Source organism: Narcine bancroftii, chromosome 10 (assembly GCF_036971445.1).
Source record: "Narcine bancroftii isolate sNarBan1 chromosome 10, sNarBan1.hap1, whole genome shotgun sequence".
Taxonomy (NCBI): Eukaryota; Metazoa; Chordata; class Chondrichthyes; order Torpediniformes; family Narcinidae; genus Narcine; species Narcine bancroftii.
Window position 1 is genome coordinate 50,361,430 of NC_091478.1, and position 27,909 is coordinate 50,389,338.

Consider the following 27,909-nt stretch of genomic DNA (forward strand, 5'->3'; position numbering starts at 1 on the left):
AGTGGAAGATTCTTTTGTGGGTTGGGGAATTCAGAAGAAGGAATTATTAAAAAAATTGATTCACTGGAAAATCAAAGTCAAAGAAATAATGTGAAGATTGTGGGTCTTCCAGAAGATATTGAAGGTTCAGATCCAATAATTTTTTTTAAGAAATGGATTCCTGAGATGTTGGGCAAGGAGGTTTTTTTTCGGAAGGCCTAGAATTGGACCTGGCACATAGAGCGTTGCGGAAGAAACCGCTTCCGGGACAACTGCCAAGGGCAGTTTTAATTCGTTGTCTGAAATATCAGGATAGAGAAGTTATACTACGGTTGGCGGCGTAGAAGGCCCAACAAAGTCAATCTCCAATGATGACTCAAAATAACAGAGTATTTTTTTACGCAGATCTGAGTCAGGAGATTATGAGGCGACGTTGGGAATTCAATTCAGCTAAAGAAGTGTTGTGGCGGAAGGGTTACAAATTTGCTTTTCGTTATCCTGCAGTGTTAAAAGTCTTTTATGGTCATTTTCAATCTCAATTTTTTGAAAATGACCATGATGCATTAATTCACTACCAGAGTTGCGAGGAAATGGTCGATTTTTGCCGCCATTGCCTAAAAGGAAGACAAATGGTAATGGAAATGGCAATGGGAAAAATGAGAAGAATGGAAAGAAAGAAATGTTAACTCAAAGTCTTATTGATATTGAAGACCCAGAACAATCATTGGGATTGGGGTCAATGGGTTGAATATATTGATTATATTTGATTACGTTGATGTGAATAATATATTTCTGGCTGGGGGGGGGTGGATGGCACTGAAATCTTTGATAGTCATCTGCCACACCCAGTTTTTTTTAGGGCATTACTACCTTTGGGTAGTTTTTTTTTGGTTAATAAAAATTTTGTTTTGGAATTTTTTAACTTAAAAAAATATTTCGGGGAGGGATAGTGATTTTAAGATATTATAAGGGGAGCAATTTGTAGCAATTATATTGTTAATTCGTAGGGATGTTTAATCTGAAATTTGCAACTTTTAATGTTCAGGGGTTAAATAACCCGATTAAGCAAAAATGAGTTTTGGCTTATATTAAGAAAATGAAAATTGATAGAGCTTTTTTGCAAAAAACACATTTGACTCAAATTGAAGAGAGATTGAGTTGGTTATGTGTTTTTTTTTCTTCATTCAATTCCAAGGCAAGAGGTGTAGCGATTTTAATTCATAAGAATTTGCCTTTTGAATTACAATCTATGGAAAGAAATGCTGGGAGTGTTTTAAGGGTGAATTGTAAAATTTTTGCTGAATCTTGGACTTTGCTGAATGTTTATGCACCTAATATAGACAATGAGTGTTTTATTTCTGATGCTTTTTTGTTGTTAAATCAGGCTAATGAAAATATTTTAGTTGGGGGAGATTTCAATTGTGTTCTGGATCTTTTATTAGATAGATCTCCAAAAAGTATAAATAAATCAAAGATGGCGATACAAATTGGGGCCTTGACAAAAGACTTAAATTTGGTGGATATTTGGAGAAGGATCAATCCTACGGAGAAGGATTTTTCCTTTTATTCGTCTCGACATGATTCATTTTCCAGATTTGATTTTTTTTTAGTATCGGCCCATTTACAAGGAAGAGTATTACAGGCAGAATATAAAAGTAGGGTTATATCGGACCATTCTTTATTATTTTTTTCTTGTGTAAGTTCAGAAGTGGTACGTTCATCTTATAGATGGAGATTTAACACAATGTTGTTGAAAAAACCAGAGTTTGTTACCTTTATTAAAGAACAGATCACTTTGTTCTTGACTGAGAATGATAATTCTGTAGATAGTCATTTTGTGTTATGGGATGTGCTAAAAGCTTATTTAAGAGGGCAGATTATTAGTTATACTACTAAAGTTAAGAAACAGTATATAGCAGAGAGTTTAGAACTGGAGAAGCAATTGCTGAATTGGAGAAGGAATTTCAGAAAGATGTGACAGAAGATAAAAAAGTGATTTTGGCTAATTTGAAACTACGTTATAACACATTGCAAACTTATCAATTTGAGCATTTAATTAATCGATCTAAGCAGCATTATAACGAGTTGGGTGAGAGAGCACATAAGGTACTTGCATGGCAGTTAAAGATGGAATAGGTTTCATGGATTATTAATGCTGTTAAAAAGAATTCAATAAAACCTATAAACCTCAGGAAATTAATAACCAGTTTTATTCATTTTATCAAAAATTATATACTTCTGAGGGGACACATATCTAAATTAACGTTACCAGCATTAAAGGAGGAAGATGCTGTGGAATTGGAAGCTCTGTTAACAGAATTTGATATGAAGGAAGCTATACAGGAGATGCCAAATGGAAAGTCACCAGAGGACGATGGATTTTCTGTGGAATTTTACAAAATTTTTAAAAAAGATTTATCCTCTGTGTTTGAGGATGCATTACAACAGGTAACTGGAGAGCATGAGTTACCGGAATCTTGCTCCAGTTCTTTAATTACTGTAATTCCGAAAATAGATCGAGATCTGTTGAAAGTGTCTTCAGAAAGAACTATTTTTCTACTGAATGTGGACTATAAAATTATAGAAAAAGTGTTAGCAAATCGACTTGCTAAGAATTTACCTAAATTGATACATATTGACCAAACAGGTTTTATTAAGAATAGAAATGAATCAGATAATATTCTTCGATTGATTACTTTGGTCAATGCATATCGACAGCCGAAAAAGCCTTTGACAGGGTTGAATGGGAATTTTTATTTAAGGTGTTGGAGAGGTTTAAATTTGGCCCTTTGGTTGGGTTGGGTTAAAGCTTTATATACAAACCCGATTGCCAGGGTGGTGACAAATGGTCAAGTTTCATTACCGTTCAAATTGACGTGTTCAACTTGACAAGGGTGTCCATTGTCACCAGCCTTGTTTGCTTTGGCTATTGAACCATTAGCTCAAACAATAAGACAGAATGAACAGATAAGAGGGATGAGAGTTATGGATGAAGAATATAAGATTAATTTATTTGCAGATGATGTTTTAATATATTTGACAGACCCAGAACGATCATTGCCGCATCTGCAGGAATGTTTATTGCAATATGGAACATTATCTGGATATAAGGTTAATTGGGGTAAGAGTAAAATTTTGCCAGTTGGAGAAAGAATTCAGAATATAAAGATATTATAAAATTGAAATTGTCTGATAAAATTAAATATTTAGGAATAATTGTAAACATTGATAATCAATCTTTATATAATTTAAATTATGTTCCTTAATTAAAAAAGATTAAAGCTGATTTAATTAAATTGAAAGATCTCCCATTAACTTTAATTGGTCGAGTTAATTGAATATTTTTCCTCGAATTCAATATTTATTTCAAACAATACTGTGTCCTCTTTTAAAGGGATTTTTTTCAGGATTTAAATAAAGCCATGAGAGAATTTTTATGGAAAGGTGAATTATCGCAGGTAGCATTATATAAACTTACTTGGAAGTATGCGTTAGGTGGGCTTCAATTACCTCATTTTCAAAATTATTATGAAGCAGCCCAGTTGAAATTAGTAGATTGATGGATTAGGACCAACCCCCAAGTTGGGTGAAAGTTGAGATGGCTTGCATTTCTGAATTTGAGGTACATCAATTTTTTATCGATGGAATATAAATTTGTTGCGGGAATATAATATGCCGACATTAAAGCATTTATTAAAGGTGTGGACTAAAAGAAATAAGATTTTAGAATCAAAAGGTAACTTGTCAATTTTAACCCCCATTATATAATAATCAGCTTATTCCTTTTTCAATATTTAATAAGTATTTAAAGAGTTGGGAGTTTAAGGGTATAAAGACATTGCAGGATATTTTTGTAGAAGGACAATTTCTTTCCTTTTCCTCAATTGGAGGGAATGTTTTGATATGGTTGAAAATTCTTCGTTTATTATCAACTTCGAGCTTTGGTGAAATACATGTATGGTGGAGAGATGACTTTACCTGTATTAACGGAATTTGAATCTTTGATTTCTTCTATACCAAAAAGGGATATATTTCTGTTGTGTATCAAGTATTACAAGACAATATGGATAAACCGGAATGGGAGAAGTCTAAGCTTAAGTAGGAAAATGATTTAGCTTTTGTTTTCCTGAAGATTATTGGGCAGATATATGCTACAACAGTGTAACTAAATTGACGAATGTACGTTATGGAATGGTTAATTATAATTTTTTACATCAGTTATATTGAACCAGAGAAATTGAAAAAATATGGTTTTAGTAACTCGGATTCTTGTTTTGGATGTGGTGTATGTACTGGTACTTTTTTTACATGCAGTCTGGTCTTGGAAGAAATTAGGTTAATTTTGGAAAAATTATATAACATTGTTACCATTAGATCCATCTATTTTTTTAATGGGTTACATGGTTCCTTTAAAGGGATTTCAAATTGCATTTGTACATTTAGTACTGTCTATAGCTTGAAAATGTGCAGCAAGTAAATGGAAAGATAACACAGTGATTATTATAACGTGATGGCATAATGAATTGAAAGTTTGTATTGTTATGGAAAAAAATTGCATGATAATTATTCTTTTTTTGTCATTAAGTGGTTACCGTATTTGGAATATATGCATTTAGATGTACTTTGATGTGTTATATATTTTTCCTTTTTTTTAGCTCTCCTTAAGAGAGATGGGGTGGGAGGGGTATAAATTTTTTTCTTTCTTTTTTGTGTTTATGTTTTTAATTTTTAAAATATATATAATTATATAAAATTACATACTGGATTGTATATTGTTTTTCTATTAATGATTTTCTGAAAGAAATAAAGTTTTCCAAAAAGAAATCTTCACATCCTCCCTTACTCCTGGTGCCCAGAAATCAACACAATAACATAACTGTGGCTGAACAAGTGTTTTCTCAAGGTTCATCGTGACTTCCTGCTCTCGTACCCTGTTCATCCATTTGTAACGTCCAGTATCCTTCTTGCTTTTTAACCAGTTTCTGCCCTGCCACTTTCAAAGAAAAACGCATAAAAACCTCCAGACCTTGTATCTCTTTTGGAATTGTGTCTTTCCAGTTCATATCAGAATCAGAATTTATTGTTATGAACATGTCAAGAACTTTGCTGTTTTGTGGCAGTACTGCAGTGCAAATATTGTTATAAATTACATTTTAAAAATACATAAATAGTGCAAAAATTGGAGAAAGTGAGGTAGTGTCTGTGGGTCATTGTCCATTCCTTATATTGCCTCTTCTCAATCAACACTTCACATTTTTCAGACTAAATTTAACCTCACATTTCACCATCCTGACCACTGTCCTTTAAATCTATCAGTATCAGAGAACATAAAATTACAGGAACACGCCCTTTTGCCATTAATGCCTTCGCTGAACACAGTGCCAAAATGAACTACATCTCTTTTGCCTATTTGTCCATTCACTGCATATTCCATGCCATCCGAGCCATGGCAGCCCATTCCAAGCTCTGCACACAAAAAAAAATCCCCTCTCACCTTAACCTCAACATTGATGAAGAGGGTTTGCTGGGTCATCAGCAGTTGAATTACAGGGAAAGATTAAACAGGTTAGGACTTTATTCCTTGGAGCGAAGAATAGGGGAGATTTGATAGAGGTTCACAAGATTGTGAGAGAAATGGACAGACTGGATGGAAGTAGACTTTATCCACTTAAGATTGGGGGAGATAAATATGAGAGGTCATAGTTTTAAAATGAAAGGGGAAAGGAAAAGGGGAAACATTAGGGGAAAGTTCTTCACTCAGAGAGTGGTGGGAGTGTGGAATGAGCTTCCATCTGATGTGGTGAATGCAGGCTCAATCTTTTTTAAAATAGATTGGAATAGATACATGGACATTAGAGGTCTGGAGGGTTATGGAGCAGGGCAGGTCATTAGGATTAGCAAAGTGGTGGTCGGCACAAACTAGAAGGGCTGAATGGCCCATTTTCTGTGCTGTAGTGTTCTATGGTTCTAGGTTGTGGTCCTATACCCAAAACCACTCACCCCTCTATCTCCCTTGAATAAACCGACATCATTGTTTGAGAACCGACCTACGAGGGTGGTATCATTTCCAAATGTAGAGATGGAGTTAGGATTGTGTTTGGGAGTGCAAGTGGTAGGGGACTAAATACATAGCCTTGTGGGGAGCTGATGTTTAGGATGATCGTGGAGGAGAAGCTGTCACCAATCTTCACTGATTATTGCCTGCAGGACAGTAAGTTGTGGATCTGTTGAATAGAGTGAAGGTGCTCAGAAAAATGATTTCCCAGTCTGTATTGAGTCTCCCTGATGTAGAAAAGGTCACATATGGGGGTCCATGTCCACAGATCCCTGAAAGTTGCTTCACAGGTAGACAGGGCAGTTAAGAGATTATGAGGTGTTAGCTTTCATAAAATGAGGGAGTGAGTTTAAGAGCTTCAAGGTAATGGTGCAGCTCTACAAAACTCTGGTTAGGCAACATATGGAGAACTGTGTCCAGTTCTGGTTGCCTTATTATGGGAAAGACGTGGAAGTCTTGGAAAGGGTGCAGAGGAGATTTACCAAGATGCTACCTGGTTTAGAGAGTATGCATTATGAGCAGAGATTAAGGAAAGGAGGAAGATATGATAGAGGTATGCACCACTGCTCAATACAAGAGGACATGGCTTTAAGGTAATGGGTGGGAAGTTCAAGGGAGATATTAGAGGAAGGTTTTTTTTACTCAAGAGTGATTGGTGAGTGGAATGCACGACCCAGGTCAGTGGTGGATCCAGATACATTGGTAATTTTCAAGAGACAATGAAACAAGCATATGGATGAATTTAAAGTGGAGGGTTATGTGGAAGGGAAGGTCTAAAGGATGGCAAAATATTGTGGGCCAAAGGGCCTATACTGTTCTAAATGCATTTTTGCAAAGAGAGTTGAGGGACATAATCAAAAGGCAGGGAGGTGAAGCTGTCAAAGGCTAGATCCGCTATGATCTTATTGAATGGTGGAGCAAGTTCGATGGGCCTATGACATGTAGAGGCTGGTAGGATTGCAGCTTAGCGGAGATGGAGGACAGTGATCTGACAAAGTTTTCTGTTGCTGTGTTTAGAGACTCAAAACTAATTTTCCAGAGGCAGCACAAAAATGGAGAAAAAGAGGCAAAAGAGCCTGGAAGAGTTAACTGGCACCAGAAGAAACTAGAAACAGGCTCAGTATGAGAATCAATCACATTGAATTATGACTTATTACAACACAGAAACAGACCCTTCAGTCCAACCATGTCTCTGTTAACCATTCAGTGCCTATTTATGCTATTCAACAGCACTTAGTTCATAGCCAAATATGTCTCTGGAATTCAAGTACTTGTCCCAATGCTTTTCAAGTTTAATGACATTACCTGCCTCCAACAACTTGTCAGGCAGGTTGCACATTTCAGATACTCTCTAGCTTAAAAAATTCTTTAGATTTCTTTGAAACCTTGTACTCCTTGCCCTTAATCTATGGTCTTGGATACCTCTGCTGTGGTCAAAAATGTTTCTATCTCTCTCTCTTTCTATGTAGTGAGGTGAGAACAAGGGACATATCCTCAAGATTCCAAGGATTAAGACAAATGAAACTCTTGGACATGCACATGGAAGGGTTATAAGGTAGGATTCAGTACTTTTTGAGGAATATATGGGTTGAAACAACATTGAGTGTCAAAGGGCATAAACTGTGCTGTAGTGTTCTATGAGAAGGAACTGCTTTTCTCAAGTGCATTTGTGCAATATTCTGCTGACAGAAGCAGGAGAGATTGCCTCATTAAATGTACTTAACTTTCAAGGTTCCTTTTCTTGTTACATAATAATACATTCATACAGATATACTTTAAGTTTTGCCTGCTGCAGGACATAGATAGATTTAGGTATGAATAGACTGGGTATTAAGAGTTTCAGGAACAGCCAGGTGAGTGCTGCTGTGTCCACGAGTGTTATAGGTGGATTGTGGAGAAACACGTGGTCTCCCTGTCTGGAACATTGTGGATTGTTGATGGTCATGTGACCTCCCTGTATGAAACTTATTTGGAGGTTGCATCACCTGCCAATCAAGGTTGGACTCCAGCCACCCATTAGTGCACACCTTACTGCTGGCTCATTTAAATGACTCAGTGTCACCATGGGCGAGACACCCAGCTCAGATCAGGAATACCACATTTCTCTCTTTCTGCCTCTTGGCCCAAGTCCTGGACATCACTCCACGCCAAGTCGTTACTGTGGACATCGCTGGAGGAGTCACGGATAAGGTGTCCACTACCTTAGAACTGCAATAGATCAATGCTTGCAGAGAGCTGCAGCCTTGTTGGTGCAGGGAATTGGGAATGTGTTTGAAAGTCCCAGTTAGTGAAGTGTGTACATGTGCAGGAGTATCCGCCAGTATTAGAGTCCTTTGTGCCCAATGTGCCTGCTTGCACCATTATAGTTTTTCTCACAGCGTAGAAGATAGCCACTGGTATCAGAGTCCATCCTGGGTCCGATGTGAATATCTATACAAGTATCTTCCCTTGTTTGTTTCCCATGTGTACAATAAAGCTACTGCCTAAAGAAATCTCTTGGTGCCTGCCACATTGACCACCGCCAGTGGGCTGATAACGCCTCAAACCGTGCATCTTGGCGCCTCACAGTTTGGCGGGCAGCAGCCTCCTTTGAAGAAGACCGCAGAGCCCACCTCACTGACAAAAGGCAAAGGAGGAAAAACCCAACACCCAACCCCAACCAACCAATTTTCCCTTGCAACCGCTGCAATCGTGTCTGCCTGTCCCGCATCGGACTGGTCAGCCACAAACGAGCCTGCAGCTGACGTGGACTTTTTACCCCCTCCATAAATCTTCGTCCGCGAAGCCAAGCCAAAGAAAGAAAAGAAAGAATAAAGCTACCTTTGATTGTAACACTTGTGTCCAGGTTCTTCTCTCTGTGAACCCATCAGATTAGCCATTGGCAGAGCAAGCTCAACAGGCTAGTTGGTCAACTCCTGCTTCTATTTATGCATAATTATATTGGAAAGTGGCATTGAGATAAAAGATCAGTTCCAATTCTATGAAATGGCAGAGCAAGCTCAACAGGCTAGTTGGTCAACTCCTGCTTCTATTTATGCATAATTATATTGGAAAGTGGCATTGAGATAAAAGATCAGTTCCAATTCTATGAAATGGCAGAGTTAGCAGATGGTTCTAATAGCCTTTCCCTGTTGCCACTCCTCATGAAACCGCACAGAACACTAAAAATGCACAGAAATGCTGGAGGAACCCAGCCAATCTCACAGCATCCATGGGAAGTAAAGATACATTACCGACATTTCAGGTATAAATAAAAAGCAGGCAGGCATCTTAATTAAAGACTGGAGATTCAGGGAGAACTAAAGCAGTCCAGACCGAAAGCCAAAGGGTGTTAATTGGATATAATGAGGAAATATGAGAAATAATTTTGGTTCCGTGAAATGAGACAGAGGGAAAAGGGAAGAGAGAGAGAGAGAACTAGAAAGCCACATCGTTTGAAGGAGGACTTCTCTGATGATTTGAACTTGTCCTGGGAGCAGATGCGACAGATACAGAGAAATTGAGAGAAAGGAATGGAATCCTTACAGGAGACAGGACGTGGAGGTGAAATAGAGGTAGCTGTGGGAGTTGGTGGGTTTGTAGGCGATGCCTGTTGAGAGTTTGTCTGCTGAGATGGAGACAGAGACTGAAAAAAGGGAAAGGGTTGCTAGAGATGGACCAAGTGAATCTGAGGTCAGGGTGGAAGTTGGCAGCAAAGTGGATAAAGTCAACGAATTAACAAGCAGCACTAGTCATCAATGAAGTGGAGGAAGAGTTGAGGGGCATGGAATGCTCCAACATAACGGCAGGCGCAGCTGGGGCTCACATGGGTACCTATTTGACCTGGAGGAAGTGCGATGAGTCAAAGCAGATTATTGAGGGTGAGGACAAGTTCTGCCAGCCGGAGGAAGGTGGTGGTGGAGGGGGATTGGTTGGGTCTGTCGTTGAGATGGAAATGAAAGACTTTGAGGCCTTTGGTATGGGGGATGGAGGTGTATTGGGGTTGATGCCACAGTAAAGATGAAGCATTGACGTCGACTTCTCCGCTTTCCATTAAGGACCCCCCCCCCACCCCCACCCTGACCCTGACCCTGACCCTAAGCCCACCACCTTCTTCCCTCCAGTTGTTTCTCTTCCCCTTTCCCAGTCTCCTCTCACCTTTCCTGTTATCAGATCCAAAATAACATCTTTTGGCTATAGGTCTGTACTCCTCCCCTCCCATTTTGTCCCTTAGCCTTTAATTATGACGCCTGCCTGCTCTTTGATGACACCTTGAACTGGGGACCTCCACACACAGCCCAGTGAGCTGGAGGACGGAGGCGCGCATGCGCGGCCCGAGACACTCTCCAGCGCGGTGCATGCGCCATGTGAGTGCGGTGCGGGAAACTCAGCAGCGCGAAGGCAGCCCTCGGGTAACGAACTTAGGCGGCGAAGGAGAGCGGCAGGGCCCGGCGTCATTCCCTCCATGCCGCAGCGCTTCTGCCATCCTACCCATCAACTCCGTTTGTCTCCGCCGAGTCCGACCCACTACAAAAGACAGGGAACCGGGCGCTTCCAGAATGCACCGCGGCCCAGGGAAGCATGCGCACAACCCGCCAGGAACATCAATACCCGGGTTGGAGCGGTTTCTCGCGCGGAGGATTGTGGGCCCTGCAGCAGCCATTAGTCCACTGCCTTGGTATGTTCTTCCTGATATCTGTCTGCATTAGCTGCAACTTCCATAATTTTCTGCGTTGATTTCATGCCCTGTTTTTTTTTCTTATTCATTATTTTGTGCATAGAACTGAATCTACAAATAAAACTGCAGATACTTGAAAGAAGTGTTACGGATGTAAGTGAGAAGGGGCTTGGCTGGCTGGACCGGGGGTGCGAACAGGAGCGAGTCACCGGAGGAAGAAATGGGGTCGTGAGGATAAATGCAGTCTGACACAAAAGGTCTATCTGGATAGCGTGGTTTTAGGCGGATTTAGGGTGGCGTTGGGACACTGATAGATTGGAACTCTGGAGGGATAATTTAATGCAGTTTTGCAACAAAAATTGTCGTTTACATCAGGAGTTGTGTTGAATGTGGAAGGTGTTTAGTCATTTACTTTAGAGGTTAAGGTACTTTTGAACTCGACCACGTTTAAGTGCCATGTAATGTTTAAAAGCACATTTGGTTTCAGAATTCAATATGGTCTGTGAAACTCCTCCAGTAACAGCTGTCCAGTTCCAAAAATGTATATTAATCATTATCCTTTGCTTCCTGCATTAAATCTGTTTTGGATTAATTTGCCACACTTCTCTATATCAAATACTTTGGGTTTTTTTTATTGGTGATTTTAAGATGTGGTCTTGTTAAAGAGCCATGTAGATTATGTGAAATACAGACCCTTCTTTAACACTTCATCAAAAATTCAAACGTTCATCAGATAGAAACAAAAAAACTGTGCTGTCCTCTTCTTTTTGTGTAATGGAAATGCTAGGTTACTTTAGTTCATGTCCAAGTCAGAAGCTCTTCTAACACCCTTTGATTTTTTGGATATCCATCCGTCTGATTGCTTCGTTTTTGTCCTTTGTCCATATAGCCTCATTTATGCTCCTTCTCATACATTCCTGAATCTATCTGCTCTGAAAACTATGTAACCAATAACTTAATGCTGATTAATTTACCTATTAATGTTGTGATTCAGGAATTGAATCAACATCTTTTCAGGTGTCTAAATACCACAAGTCCATTGGACCATATCTGAGCCTTCAACCTTGTATCTTGCATTTGGGCATATACAGGTATGTACCACTGAACGTCCGTTCAGGCCTTGTCTGACTGCATATACTCCATGGTCCCATCCTTATTCATTTACCACGAGCAAGTCCGCAGCAATTTACAAAAATCAATCGCTAGATATAGGAAATTGTATACAGTACTGTATATTCAAACTGATCTGACTGCCCTGCTCTCTCCCCACATCCCTGTGTCACTCTGCCCCGCTCTCTCCCCACTGCCCCGGGGCACTCGGCACGCTGAGCCCACTGCCCCGCTCTCTCCTCACAGCCCCTTGTTAGTTCCCCAACTGATCTCACTGCCCCGTTCTCTCCCCACAGCTCTGTGTCGATCCCCACACTGATTCCTACTTACAAATGAAAAGTTAACAGGTACAGTATCCCATATAGCTTTGCTAAGTGTATAATATAGTGTTCATACAACATCTAGATCACATAATGCCCAATTTCACAGAACATATCATGGACGTTAAGCAGCTGTACTACTAAGTACGTCAGAATCCTGTATCTCCCAGCCTTCATTTGGTGTGTTTTCCAGAGTATCTTGCTAATGTTTTCCCCTTAATTACTTCTGATTTTTGTCTCTTCTGAATAAATGTTTAACATCCCTTCTTTCCATTCCCTCTCTCCACCCACCCTTGGCCACGTTAATTGAACCCTGTAGTTGCAAGCCTTGGCCCTGTAAAGGTGCAACTTATTTGGAGGGTCACGGACACACTTTCCCCAGAACCACTGTCAATGCCCTAGGAATCTGAAGCAATTCTTCTTGTACCATTTCTCAACCCATGCATTCATCTGCACTGTCCTCCTATTTATGTATTCTGTGCTGCATAACAGTACGAGTGATCTGGATATAAACATGGTATTTGGCAATTCAAGTGTATTTCCCCCTTCTGCACTACACCATTCTGAATCCTCTGCAATTTTTCTATGATGTCCTTGTTCCTGACATCATGGATGGAAAAAACTGTCCCTTGTAAAATGAAAATAAAATTACAGGTGATAGAAATCTGAAACATAAAAACACTGAACAAGTCAGGCTGTAGGTATTGAAAGATAAACAGGCAGAATGGAGAATAGGCAGAACTGCAGGACAAAGCTTCTGACATGGGGTTTCCACCTTGGCCCCAGCAATCTACAGACTGAGCCTCCAACACGAACTTTCACACTGAACCTTGTGAGCTACAGAACCGAGCTTCGGATGTGGGTTTCTACCTTGGCCCTGGTGACCTACAGGACCGAGTCTCTGTTGAGAACTCCCACCATGGCTTCCAGAGTACATGGGCCTCTCTCTACCCTTTGACTTTCCCCACCCTATCTTGGACCTTTCCTACCCTCCTCCTCACTCCCTGACACCCTCCACACCATTGAACCCTTATCTGGTCTTCACTATCCCGTTCAACCTTCCCCTTGTGAAGACTGAATGGTCTGTCCTCAGTCGAGGCCTCACCTTTGTCCCTATTCGCTCTCACCTTACGCCATGATGCTGAACTCTTCTTCCACTGGCTCTGTCTCCAAGCTTACTTTTACAACCACAACTCTCCACTCCCCACTACAGATCCCTTCTCCTGTTTTAAAACGCTTCCTCCTCCTGGACACTTTTTCCAGTCTTTACCTGCTCTGGACATTTATATTTCCAACTACCACTGTGACATCAGCCGTATCAACTTCACTTCTCCCCTTACTCATTCCATCTCACCCCCTCAGAGCACCTGGCCCTCCACTCCAATCCGAACCTCACCATCAAACCCACAGACAAGGGTGGTGCTGTTGTAGTCTGGCGCACTGATCTCTATCTGGCCGAAGCCAGATGACAACTCTCAGAAATCTCCTTTTACTTACTCCTCCAACAGGACCCCATCAAACCACTGTATCACGTACCATCTCTGATCTTGTCACTTTCAGTCACCTCCCTGGCATGGCGTCCAACCTTCTTGTTTCCCAACCCAGTATCACCTGATTCAACCTCCAACCAAAGGTCCACAAACCCAAATGTCCTGACAGACCCATCGTGTCCACATGCTCCTGTCTGCCCAAATTGGTCTCTGCTTACCTTGACTCTGTTTTGTGCTCCCTGGTCCAGCCCCTCCCTACCTACATCTGGGACACCACACATCTCCATCACTTCAACAACTTCCAGTTCCCTGAACTTGATCACCTCATATTTACCATGGATATCCAGTCCCTATGCACCTCCATTCCCCATACTGAAGGCCTCAAAGCCCTTCATTTCTTTCTGGACCATAGTCCCAACCAATTCCCCTCCACCACCACCACCCTCCTCCGGCTGCCAGAACTTGTCCTTACTCTCAATAATTTCTTCTTTGACTCATCTCACTTTCTCCAGGTTAAAGGGGTTGCCGTGGGTACCTGCATGGGCCCCAGCTATGCCTGCCTTTTTGTTGGCTGCTTAGAGTAATCCATGCTACAAGCCTACACAGGCAAGGCCCCTTATCTCTTCCTCTGCTACATCAATGACTGCTTTGGTGCTGCCTCATGTACCTATGATGAGCTTGTTGACTTTGCTGCCAACTTCCACCCTGACCTCAAATTCACTAATGTGAACCCTAACCATAATGTGGTCCATCTCTAGCAACCCTCTCCCTTTCCTTGATCTCTCTGTCTCCTTCTTGGGTGACAAACTCTTGACAGACATCTTCTATAAACCCACCAACTCCCACAGACACCTTGACTGCACCCTGTCCCCATAAGGATTCCATTCTCTCAATCCTTCCATCTCCATCACATCAACACTTAGGATGAGGGCTTCCATGCCAGATCATCAGAGATGTCCTCCTTCTTCTTCAAACAACGTGGCTTTCCCTTTACCATCAGCCCAGCACTCATCCGCATATCCTCCATTACCCACATATCTGCCCTGGCCCCCTTCTCCCCCACATGGAACAAGGACAGGATTCCTTTCGTCCTCACCTACTACCCCACCAGCCTCCACATCCAACACATCCTCCGCCATTTCCGCCACCTAATAGATGATCCCACCACTAGACATATATTACCCTCCCTTCTCCTTCCCTCTTCACATTCTGCAGGAACCATTCCCTCCATGACACCCTGGTCCACATCTCCCTCACCACCAATCCCCTATGACCACAGGAGATGCACCACTTGTGCCTACACCTCTTCCCTCACCTCCATTTGGGGTCCAAACAGTCCTTCCAAGAGAAGCAGCATTTCACTTGTGAATCTGCAGTGGTCATCTACTGCATCCAGTACTTCCACTGTGGTCTCCTCTACATCGGAGACACTGGACACAGACTAGGAGATTGATTTGTTGAGCTCAGTTCTTTCTGTCACAATAGCGTGGATCACCCAGAGGTCGCCTGTTTCAATTCCCCATCCCATTCCCTTGCCATTATGTCTGTCCATGGTCTCATGCACCATCAATCTGAGACCACCCACAAATTGGAGGAACAACACCTTATCTTCTGACTGGGCACCTTCCAAGCAGATGTTATTAATATCAACTTATGTGTTTTGTTGAACCACCTTACCCCACCCCTCCCCCACTAATATCGCCACCTTTCCCTATCTCTGTCTATTCCATCTCCTTTCACACAAAGGGATGGCATAGCGGTTAGTACAATGCCTTTACAGTGTCAGTGATCGGACTGGAGTTCAAATCCCGTGCTGTCTGTATGGAGTTTATACGTCCTCTCTGTGCCTGTGTGGGTTTTCCACGGGGGTTCCAGTTCACTTCCACTGTTCAAAGCGTACTGGCAATGTAGATAATTGGGTGGCACAGACTCGTGAGTTGAAATGGTCTGTTATTGTGCAGTATATCTTCCTGTCTAAATGTAAAAATATCAATTCTTACCTCATTCCAAATCATATCCAATTAACACCTTTTGTTGATCTGATTTCTCCCCCCACTGTTTGAATTCAGTGACTTTCTGAGATTTCCTGCTTTTGATTTATTCTGCTTATTTCTTGAAGGGCTCAAGCCCGAGACGTTGGCAATATATCTTTGTCTCCTGTGGATCCTGAAAAGACTGGCTGAGTTCCTTCAGCATTTCAGGGTGTTTCACTCAAAGAGAAACAGTTAACATTCAGGTTAAGCATCCTTTATCAGAACTGAGAATGTGAGATAAAAATGTAACTTGAAGAGATAGGGAAGTGGTAAAGGAAGGTAGGTTCGCTGGATTAATGCCAATGGTGAACACTGATTATATTTGTTAAATATTATTAATAGATGGGTTATGGGACATGCCAACAGATCAAATTTCATCCAATTTCATGTATAAATGGCGTATAGTGAAACATCCTGATCAAGTGGCCTAATGATGGACAATTCATTATCATTCCATGAGGCATTCTTCCAAAACCTGGTTTGCAACTCATTGCTGCAGGTTGGCCAGAGTAGGAATGGAAGTTCACATCATTCCTGCATGCTGAATTCAAGTGCTGTACAAAACAATCACTTGATCTACATCAGGGGTGTCAAACTCAAATTCACGGAGGGCCAAAATTTAAAAACTTGGACTAAGTCGAGGGCCGAACTAAATATTTATTGAAAATTTTCAACAACATCTGCATGTTTTCTCTTCTTTCAACATATGTAATGTTAATCTTTAGGATATAACTTTAGGAGGATAATGTTACAGGTCAGGAGTATGTAGCTCAAGTTCACCCTTTGCTTGACCTGAGGGAAACATATTTGGTCCCTGTGGAGATGTAGTCAGCATTCACAGGCTGTGTCCATTTTGGCCTGCATCAGGACTCAGCATTTCCTGCTCACTCCTCAGGCTCTAGGCCTCTATTCACCCTCGACCCACCATCCCTCTACCTGACCAGTCCTTTACCCAACCTCTACTCACCCCTCACTCCACTCGCTCTACCTCTCCCCACCCCATCCTATACACACCACTCTACTACCTCTCCCCTCAACCTGTTCCTCCCTCTACCCGTCTCACCCTCTAATCACCCCTCCCCTACTCGCCCTGCCCCTCCCCTTTTACCTCTTCCCTATCCACCCCTCCTTCTACTCATCCCTCCCTCTAACTGGCCCTCGCACCACCATAACTTCCCCTGCCCATTACTCCTCACCTACACCCTCTGCCCACCCCTGCTTACCCACCCACTCAGGCCCAGCGCGCTGCTGATCAGCCTTTGCGGAACAGCGGAGGCCGTGCGCAGCCTGCCATGTCCGTCGCGCCGACAGGAAATCACAGGCGCTCGCCAATCTGCCGCACCGCTCGACAGGTGGGAGAAGTGACTGGTTGTGAGGGGAGCCTTCCAACTGGCTTGCTGGCTGATGACATCGACAGACTTCTCGTGTTACAATTTTGTTTTCCCCGTTCTCAAAGTTTGCACGGTCAACCTGCAACACTCTTGCTCCCTCCGCGTCCCGTGGATCTGATGCCCGGGTGTTGTTAGGATTCCCAGCAGAAGGTTTGTGGAACTTTACCATTCTGGATTCCTTTTTGAGAATATTCTGGCCATCTTTTAAGGGGGGTGGTTTTAGGGGGGAGGGGATAGTTAGGGGGTGGGGAAGGATGTGCAATGAAGGGGGAGGATGGTTGGGGTGACATTACCAAAAAACAGAATCGGCTCTCGCTGCAGGGCGGGCCACCTCTAATACATTTTTGAAATGATCTTGCGGGCCAAATATAATTATATCGCGGGCCAGAGTTTGACATGTGTGATCTACATCATTACAGGATACCACGTCATGAACACCAACTATGTTTTATTAGCCTGGTGGTTGTAGATTGTTGCTTCAGTTGAAAAAGACTGGGTCCCTGGATGGAGAGAAGGGAAGTGATGAAAGGACATTTTACATCTTCCGTGTTTACATGCTGGAGATCTATAAGATGTGGAGTAGTTGGCATGGCAGCAGAGAGGATTAGGAAGCCATGAAGGGAAGAGTCCCCTTGAAATGTGGAGAATCAAGGTGAATGGAAGAGGTATCTGGTTGTGGGATCTTGTTGGAGCTGGTAGGAATTGTGAAGGGTAAGAGGTAACGACCAGGGGACCTTGGCCTTGCTTTGCCCAGGAGAGGGCTTCAGAATAGTTGGGCAAAGAATAGATAAGATGTGATCAAATGCTCTGTCCACTTTCTCCATGAAGGAAAAGCCATAGTCAGGAAGAAGGATGTGCTCCCAGGATGAGGTCTTCCATTCGAGAACATCTGAATTGTCCTCCTCCTTCAAAAAATGTGGCTTTCCTTCTATTGCCAGTAAATTCCGCCTTTACCTGCATCTCCTCTATTACCCACGGATCTGCGCTGGCCCCTTTCACCCCTGTTATCCAACAAGGACAGGGTTCCTCTTGTCCTTACCTACCACCCCATCAGCCTCCATATCAAACATATTGTCCTCCACAATTTCCAGCACTTAGCGCCTGATCCCATCACTGGACATCCTTCCCTCCCCTTTTCGTCCACTCATCCCTTCTGACAAATTTCCCCCATCACCCTGGTGTAAGAAATACTACGCTTGCAGTTATACCCCCTCACCATCTTTCAGGTCCCAACCAGTCCTCTTGAGTGAAGGATTCATTGGCTGCATTCAGCAGTCCAGATGTGGCCTCCTCTGCATCAGGGAAAATGGATGCAGACTGAGATATTGTTTCATTGAGCACTTTTGCCCCGTCCACAATCGTAAGGACCTTTGAGTGGCCAACCATTTTAATTCCATACACCATTCCCTCGTCGACATGTCTGTCTGTGGCCACGTGCACTGCCAAACTGAGGATACCTGGAAATTAGAGGAACAACACTTTGCATTCTGTCTGGGTACTCTCTATTGGACCCTCCTTCAGTTTCTGTTAAACACCTCCATCGAGTCTCTTTCCCCATCCCTCTGTCTCCATTTGTGCTGCTCTCAACTCCCTTCCAACTCCCATCAGAGAGCTATGCCCTCCCCCAACACATCTCCGGTTCTACCTTCTTGCCCATACCCACCGCTTGACATCTTCCCTGTTAGCTTGTGTTCCTCCTCCCTTCTCCCTTTCTCATCTGTCCTCCCCCTACCTTTTTATTTAGGCACCTGCCTGTTTTTACTCGTACCTGACGAAGAACCCAGGCCCAAATCGCTGGTTACCCTTTGCTTCCTATGGATGCTGCATGACCTGGTGAGTTTTTACAGCATGTTAGTATTTTGCACTCAACCCCAGCATCTGCAGACTCTCTTGTTTAACTCAGGAAAAGGGAAAATGTCTCTGTTGCATGCAGTGAAATGTCTCATTGTCTTTCCATGTGGTGGACTGGGATGAAGTATGAATGAAGCTGGATGAGCATGTGTGGGAATAATGGATGAATGTGACAGTTTTTTTCTGTAGAATGGGAAGAAAGTAGTTGGAAATGGACCTTGTGAAGTTCAGAACAGGGTGTGAACTTCCTGCACAAAGGAAAGACCGTCCTACAATTCCTGGAGACAAGACACTGCAGATGCTTGAAAAGGTCGCCAAAAAAAAACTGCTCCAAGAACTCGGCAGGTCTAACAACCTCTGTGGAGGAAAAAGGATGTTTCAGGATGAGAACTGGCATCAGTTGTGAGGGTGTAGAGAGAAGATGCCTTGTATAAAGGAGTGGGAGGGGGGAAATGAGAGGTTGATTGGTGGAACGGGGTGGGGGGGGTGGAATGATGGGCAGATGGAGCCAGGTGGGTGAGGTAGAAGGTGCAGTGCTGATCCATAGATGATGCGTTTAAAAACAGGAAGGGAAAAAATAAAAGAGAAAGGGGAGAGGTAGAGGTGAAACCAGATAAGGACAAACAGGTGGGGGACAGGATAATCTCGAATCCAACAGGATGCCATCTTCCTCCCTCCCACCACTTCCTGGTGCCTGCAGAAAGCCACTCTCGCTCCAACACTCTGGTTAGCTCATCTCTCTCACCCACCTTTCCATGTCCCTTGGCCCTTTCTCTCTTCAACTTTGGGAGAAATGGCATTTATCCCTGACCCTCCTCCCTCACCACCATCCTGAGACCTAAACAGCCCCTTTCAAGTGAGGCTAAAGATTTACATTCACCTTCAGTGTGGTCATTTGCATTTGGTGCATGTGATGTGGTCTCCTCTTCATTGGTGACACCAAATGTAGACTAGATGGTTGCTGTGCGGAGCAACAGCACGCTATCTGCAATGTCCATCATGAGGCTGCAGTTGCATGCCTTTTTAACTCCCTTTCCCATTCCTACAGGGACTTCTGTCCTCTGCTTTCTCGACTGCCATAGTGGGTCAAACACAAACTAGGAGAACAACTTCTTGTATCCCATTTGAGTACTGAAAATTTGATGGTAATGCATTCTGAGCTTTTAAATTTCAGGTAGCCCACTCCCACCCATCCTACCAGAGTCTGTCTTTTTTGTTCACCTTTTCCAGCCCTCTCCCTCCTGCTATCTGCATCACCTTCCTCCAGCTGCTTCCATCTGCCCATCACCCATATACCTATCAGCCTGGTTCACTTGCTTCTTGATTGATGAAGGATTTTGGCCAGAAATGTAGTATTTTAATTTGACTCTCTGCTGTTAAATGTGCTGAGTTCTTCAAGTAGGTTGTGTTTTGCTCTTATCCCTTGGTTTGCCTTTCCTAGCCTTTCCCATCTGGTTCAATCTGCACATCATCTCTTCCTTATTTGCTTCTACTGTACTGTCTCTGACTTGGTACACCATATCTGGCTCCATGCGTTCAACATCTCCTTTTTGCACAACATATTCTGGTCATCCAATTATCAGAAACAATTCACAAGAATGTTACCAGGACAACACAGGCTTGAATTGAAAGGAAAGGCTGACCACTTTCCTTGTTGTGTATGTGGATCCTTCCATAGTTTACTTTTTAACATGACAGTTTGTCCTCTGACAACAGAAGCACCGATCTGCTCAACTCGCCATAGAATACCCTGAAGCTATTACTGTCTATATTTCTTCCCCTTGTTCGTTGGACTGATCTTTGTTCTGGCCACACCCACGGAAACCCTCTTTCTATTTTTAAATTAGACATACAGCTCTGTAACAGGTGAATTCAGACCTAAGAGTCTGTGCTACTCAAATTACACCCCATTAATTTAAAGGGTGGGAGGAGACTGGAGGATCCCAGAGAAATCCCATGCAGACACGGGGAGAAAGTACAAACTCCTTAACGCGGGATTCGAACCCTGGTTCGGTCCTGATCACAGGCACTATAAATGCGCTGCACTAACTGCTGCACCAACCATGCCACCATTATTATTTACACCGAATACTCAGTGTACTTCTGAAAAACTCACCTGATATTTCTTCTATAGACCTGGTGGTTATCCCACCCCTTTCTTGCCCTCCCTTCATGTGCAAGATTATCACATCATGAAATGTGCTATCTCCAAAAGAATTCCTGTACAGCAGGCAAATGCTGAAGATCTTTAGCAGTGGTTCTCAACCTTTCTTTTCACGCACATACCACCTTAAGTAATCTCTATGCCATCGGTGCTCTCTGATTTGTAAGGGGTTGCTTAACGTGGTATGTGCGTGGAAAGAAAAAGTTTGAAAATCACTGTTTTAATTGTTCCTAATTATCTTGTTATGTCATGGTGCACGGTTTCATAACTCCAAAGGAAATGGACCAATGACAATTTTACTCAAGCAAAATATTTCAGTAACAATTGAGTCCAGAGCAGTGATTCTCAACCTTCCCTTCCCACTCATATACCACCTGAAGCCATCCCTTACTAATCACAGAGCACCTATGGCATAGGGATTACTTAAAGCAGTATGTGAGTGGAAAGAAAAAGGTTGAGAACCACTGATCTATAGGTTGTCAATTTTGTATGCACTGTCAAAATGCAGATGAAGTTGTTGAGGTATCAATTTCCTTTCCGTCACCCTCTTCCATCTTGCTCCCTCCTCCTGAAGCACATTGATGAGCTTTCTGTGGTATTGTTTCAAGAATTCAGCTGCTTTCATAAATACAACTTCACAACCTTCTTTTCACTTGGTTTCATTCTTTGTTTTTTTGTGCATACTCTCGTACTCTCTTTCCTGCTTTAAATTCACTTTCTAGGGCTACCGAAGATGACGATTTGTGGCCAAACATCAGCAGGTGGCATTGTCACATGATCCACCAAGAATCGAATCTTGTCAGCCTTTGAACATGGAAGCAAGAAGCCCCCTTCACAGTGGGGAGAAGCCTTACATGTGTTCCGTGTGTGGGCGAGGCTTCAGCCGAGCATCTGGTTTGTCGAGGCACAGGCACAATCATGTTGGAGAGAAACCGTGCAAGTGTGGAAATTGTGGGAAGGGATTCAGTTACCCCTTTGAATTGGAGATTCATCGGCGCAGTCACACTGGGGAGAGGCCCTTCACCTGCTCTGTGTGCAGCAAGGGATTCACTCATTTCTCTGCCCTGTTGAAGCATCGACGTGTACACACTGATGAGAGACCTTTTAACTGTCCAGACTGTGGGAAGTGTTACAAAAGCTCAGGAGAACTGACATGCCATCAACGTATTCACACTGATGAAAGACCATTCAGGTGCCCTCACTGTGGGACTGGATTCAGGCGATCATCTGATCTCACTGTGCATCGGCGCACTCACACTGGAGAACGGCCATTCACCTGCTCCAAGTGTGGGAAGGGATTCACTCAGTCATCCCAACTCACAGCTCATCTATTGGTTCACACTGACCAGAGGCCCTTTAAATGCTCTGACTGTGAGAGGAGCTTCAAAAGCAAAAAGGTTCTCTTAACACACCAGCAAGTTCACACGGGGGAGTGGCCGTTCATCTGCTCGGTGTGCGGGAAAGGTTTTGCTCGTTCATCGCACCTCCAGAAGCACCAACGAGTTCACACCGGGGAAAGACCATTCTTCTGCTCTATGTGTGGGAAAGGATTTGCTCAATCGTCCACCCTACTGAGACACCAGCGAGTTCACAAGTGACTGCAGAGCTTGGACTCTGATAATTCACACAAGCATTGACTGCCATTTCATTGGATTGTTTTAATCTAATTATGCTGGATTTGGGATGCATTAAGATTTTGGTTAAATAGTAAATCAGCTTGTAACTATTGTGTGCTTTTTGTCTTTTCATAACTAGTCTGGAGCTCAGGAATAATAGGAGAATTGTATTGTGGGAGTACTAGAAGTGTGGCAATGGACACTTTGATCTTGTGCCTCTTCCCCAACAGTAAAGTGGAGGGTTAATTGAGTAGGATGTGGGAAATATGCTCCAGACCTACTCTGGTTCAGAGCTCCTTGCTGTTGAAAAGGGATCAGACATTGGGTCTTGTCCATTCACCAAGGTGAAGCTAATGAACAATGCATCACATTCCTCCTGGACAGCCCTAAACCAAATGGCATGAATGTTGATTGTACCAGTTATAGGTAACTTTAACCTCATCAGGTTCCACTAGTTCCATCTCTCCTTTATCTGCACGTTCTAACTTTGTTTAAATTAAATTATTTGAAATGTAGACATACAGGCCAATACGAGCTCCTCAAATTACATTCCCATTAACCTACACTAATCATAGAGCATTTATGCCATAGGGGCTGCTTAAGGTGGAATGTGAGTTTAGGGGGGCAGTTTGAAAACTGCTGCACTAACCATCCTGACCTCCCCAGTGGTCTCACCTGTCCAATGCCCTATCACCATTCTTTTCCTCCTCCCCTTTCCTTTTCATGCCTGATACCTTCCCATTCCACACTAATCTCGATGAAGGGTCTGAGCTGAAACTTTAACATCCATTGATGCTGCCTGACCTGCTGAGTCTCTCCAGCTCAAGATTCCAGCATCTGCAGTTCTTGACTTTCTCAAAGATTTGGGGAAAACTTCAATCTATTGACTGAAAAAAATGAAACACCAATTTAATTTCCAGTATCTATGGTAAAATTTCTACGTCTATTTGATGGTGCTAGGATTATCAATTTCATTCATCTGATACAAAACTGCTTTTCCTCTGTGACCACTGGGCAGAGCATTCAACACTGAAAGGACAACATTGTGTTATACTTTAATCAAATCAAGTTTATTGTCATCTGATTGTACAAGTACAACCTGATGACAGTGTTCTCCGGTCCGCGGTGCAAAACATGCAGACACAACCAGACAATACGTATGCTTCATGAATATGAGAGTCTCAGATAGTTAGTGTGAGCAGTTCCTATGGTCATTCAGCATTCTCACTGCCCATGGAAGAAGCTGTTCCTCAGCCTGGAGGTGCTGACTCTGACACTCCTGTATCGCTTCCCTGATGGGAGCAGCTGAAAGATGCTTTGTATAGGGTAGAAGGGGTCTTCAACGATTTTGTGTGCCCTATTCAGAGAACGATCTTGATAGATCATGTCGATGGTGGGGGGGGGGGGGGGAGGAGGGGAGAGGGAGGGAGACTCCAGTGATCCTTTCTGCTATTATTATGGTCCTCCTGGATTGACCTCTCATCTTTTTCTCTGCAGCATCTATACCACACTGCAATGCAGCTGGCCTGAATGCTCTCGATAGAGCTCCTATAGAAGGTTGACATAATGGTGGCTGGTAGCATTGCCTGCTTCAGTCTTCTCAGAAAGTGCAGTTAAGCCTTCCTGACAAGTGAGATTTTTTTTTGAATATTTTACTTTTTTTCCCATAAATATACATATCAAAATTCTCCTTGTTCATAATATTTTTGTTTAGTTTTTAATATCATTTTTTCCCATTCTATGTGTGTACTGTGTAATATTGTAATTTTTGGTTCTCTAATATCTATATTTTTCATGTGTTCCTGATATCTGATATATTCTTTTTCCAATTTTGTTAATTCTCTCGCATATTCTCTCAAGATTTTTAGTGTAAGAAATAATTTGTCCCCTCAAATAAACTTTTAGTGTATCCAATGTTAGAAAACTGTTGTCAGTGGAAGGAAAATTGTTTTCACAAATATTTCTATCTGTATTTGAATAAATTCACAAAAATCCTTCCTTTTTAATCTTCTTTTCTTTTTCTTTGGCTTGGCTTCGCGGACGAAGATTTATGGAGGGGGTAAAAAGTCCACGTCAGCTGCAGGCTCGTTTGTGGCTGACCAGTCCGATGCGGGACAGGCAGACACGATTGCAGCGGTTGCAAGGGAAAATTGGTTGGTTGGGGTTGGGTGTTGGGTTTTTCCTCCTTTGCCTTTTGTCAGTGAGGTGGGCTCTGCGGTCTTCTTCAAAGGAGGCTGCTGCCCGCCAAACTGTGAGGCGCCAAGATGCACGGTTTGAGGCGTTATCAGCCCACTGGCGGTGGTCAATGTGGCAGGCACCAAGAGATTTCTTTAGGCAGTCCTTGTACCTTTTCTTTGGTGCACCTCTGTCACGGTGGCCAGTGGAGAGCTCGCCATATAATACGATCTTGGGAAGGCGATGGTCCTCCATTCTGGAGACGTGACCCATCCAGCGCAGCTGGATCTTCAGCAGCGTGGACTCGATGCTGTCGACCTCTGCCATCTCGAGTACCTCGACGTTAGGGGTGTGAGCGCTCCAATGGATGTTGAGGATGGAGCGGAGACAACGCTGGTGGAAGCGTTCTAGGAGCCGTAGGTGGTGCTGGTAGAGGACCCATGATTCGGAGCCGAACAGGAGTGTGGGTATGACAACGGCTCTGTATACGCTTATCTTTGTGAGGTTTTTCAGTTGGTTGTTTTTCCAGACTCTTTTGTGTAGTCTTCCAAAGGCGCTATTTGCCTTGGCGAGTCTGTTGTCTATCTCATTGTCGATCCTTGCATCTGATGAAATGGTGCAGCCGAGATAGGTAAACTGGTTGACCGTTTTGAGTTTTGTGTGCCCGATGGAGATGTGGGGGGGCTGGTAGTCATGGTGGGGAGCTGGCTGATGGAGGACCTCAGTTTTCTTCAGGCTGACTTCCAGGCCAAACATTTTGGCAGACACAAGAGAAACTTGTCCGTGAACTACTCTTTGCAGATGATGCCGCTTTAGTTGCCCATTCAGAGCCAGCTCTTCAGCGCTTGACGTCCTGCTTTGCGGAAACTGCCAAAATGTTTCCTTTTTAATAATGTAACATTAAGACACCATCTGTACATGATTGCTTTTCCATTATCATGATAGTTAATGTTAATGGTGAATGGTCTGATAAGACTTGCACTGTTTTTACCATTCTACTTTGTAACTGGGCAAACATTAAAAATAAGTCTATCCTTGTATGTGAGTCATGTACCCTTGAGTAGAAGAAATAGTCTCTTTCTAGGGGGTTGAGCCACCTCCATATATCAATTAGATTTAAATCCTTCATAAATAATAGTGTCGTTTTTGCAGCTTTCGGTCTTTTTATTATTCTTGCGATTTGCCTAATGTAGGATCTAAACAAAAATTGAAATCTCCTCCAATCAATATATTTTGTCTTCCCCCTGTGGTTTTTAAAAAAATCTCCTTCACAAAGACTTCATCATCACAGTTTGGGGTGTAAATATTTATAAATGGCCATAATTCTTTATAAATTTTATAGTGTGCCATTACAAATCTTCGTTTGATCCATTTTACATCTCCTATTATTATTGGTATATTTTTTATTAATTAAAATTGCTACAGCTCTTGCTTTTGATCTAAATGAAGACGATATTACTTCCCCCACCCATCCTCTTTTTAATTTTGCATGTTCAAATTTGCTAAGATGTGTTTCTTGTGAAAAGACTACATATGCCTTTAATTTTTTTAGGTATGGCAAGACTCGTTCTCTCTTCACTTACCTGTTAAATCCATTATTATTAAAACTAATAAATTTTAATGTTCTATCCATTTTCTTTAAAACAATATTTTTTTTGAAAATTATATTTATTAATCGTAATAAATCATACAATAAAAATACAAGCACATACTTGATATTTTTCCACATACAACCCACCACCCCTCCCAAACCCCCTCTAAACTACCCCAAAAGAAAGAAAGAAGAGAAAAGAAGAGGAGATCAAATAACATAACACCCTTCAATTATTTGCCATGGTTTGGGACAACGCCATCAGTGTGTGGGAGAAAAAAGTATTTAATGATGCAACCGCATATATTCCATACACCGGCTCCAAGTTTTAACAATATTTTAATTCAATATTAGCCCATATTAAAGGTTTATCCACTTCAAACATTCTATTAATAAATTTCAGCTGTGCTGATTCATAATAATTCTGAAAATTAGGAAGTTGAAAACTTTCAAGTTAACTTCTGTAATGACACCCTTGCCCATTTTGTCTTTCCACAAAAACTTCCTCACCAAAGCATTTAAATCTTTTAAAAAAACTTGAGGAACCCTGCAAGGCATAGACTGAAAAAGATATTGAATTCAGGGAAAGATATTCATTTTAATACAATTAACACATCCTATCACTGTTATAGGTACATCTTTACACCAATTCAAATCATATTTAATTTTAGACAATAAAGGTGAATAATTTAATTCATATAAATGGTTATAATTGCTATCTATTATAATACCTAAATATTTGATCCGATGAAACCACTTAAATTTTGTAATGTGCCTATAATCCATTTCAGCTAAAGACATAATTTCACTTTTTTCTCAATTAATTTTATATCCCGATACTTCACCATACTGTGTTAAATTTATCAAAACATCACCAGCAAACAAACTTATTTTATATTCATCAGCTTTCACCTTAATATTACTATCCTGTCTAATCATCTGAGCCAAAGGTTCAATGTCCAATGCAACTAGAGCTGGTGACAAAGGGCAGCCTCAGTCGATAAAAGGTAAAGACATCTGTCCATTTGTCACACTCTAGCAGTAGGATTTTTATATAAAGCCTTAATCCAACCAATAAAAAGAGGCCCAAAATTAAACTTCTCCAAAACGTTAAACAAAAAACTCCATTCCACTCTATTATCGCTCCTGAGAAATATTAATTAAAGAAAGCAACTTTACAATGTTATCTGCTGAATATCAACTCTTAATAAAACCTGCCTGATCTACATGAATCAGATCTGGTAAATATTTATTTAATCTATTAGCCAGAACCTTGGCAACAATTTTGTAATCTTCATTCAGTATAGATCCTGCCTTTAGTGGGTTCCTATCCTTTTTAAGAATAACCATAATAATAGCTTTGGAAAAAGAATCTGGAAAGGAACCAGTCTTCGTTGCTTGCCCCAAAACATCTATCAATAAAGAAATTAATAAGTCCTGAAATTCCTTATAAAATTCAGAAGTAAAACCATCATCC

At 42.1% G+C, this 27,909-nt stretch overlaps 1 protein-coding gene and 1 long non-coding RNA gene across 3 annotated transcripts in view; one reads left to right on the forward strand and one right to left on the reverse strand.

The window, feature by feature from the left end:
* Positions 1–10,685, reverse strand: part of LOC138744562 (uncharacterized) — a 29,183-nt gene extending 18,498 nt beyond the window's left edge. Inside the window, exon 1 of the long non-coding RNA XR_011345624.1 lies at positions 10,172–10,685. This is a non-coding gene — a long non-coding RNA (uncharacterized lncRNA). The remainder of the gene's footprint in view (positions 1–10,171) is intronic.
* The window catches only part of LOC138744554 (zinc finger protein 850-like), a 73,598-nt gene continuing 55,977 nt past the window's right edge, over positions 10,289–27,909 (forward strand). Inside the window, exons 1-7 of one of the 2 annotated variants that reach the window (XM_069900916.1) lie at positions 10,289–10,691; positions 10,795–10,948; positions 11,686–11,782; positions 12,098–12,148; positions 18,780–18,868; positions 21,773–22,644; positions 27,753–27,755. In XM_069900916.1, the coding sequence (XP_069757017.1) occupies positions 21,863–22,644; positions 27,753–27,755 (785 nt within the window). In that variant the 5' untranslated portion in view covers positions 10,289–10,691; positions 10,795–10,948; positions 11,686–11,782; ... (1 more) ...; positions 18,780–18,868; positions 21,773–21,862. The remainder of the gene's footprint in view (positions 10,692–10,794; positions 10,949–11,685; positions 11,783–12,097; positions 12,149–18,779; positions 18,869–21,772; positions 22,645–27,752; positions 27,756–27,909) is intronic. The other variant, XR_011345619.1, reaches the window with a different exon arrangement.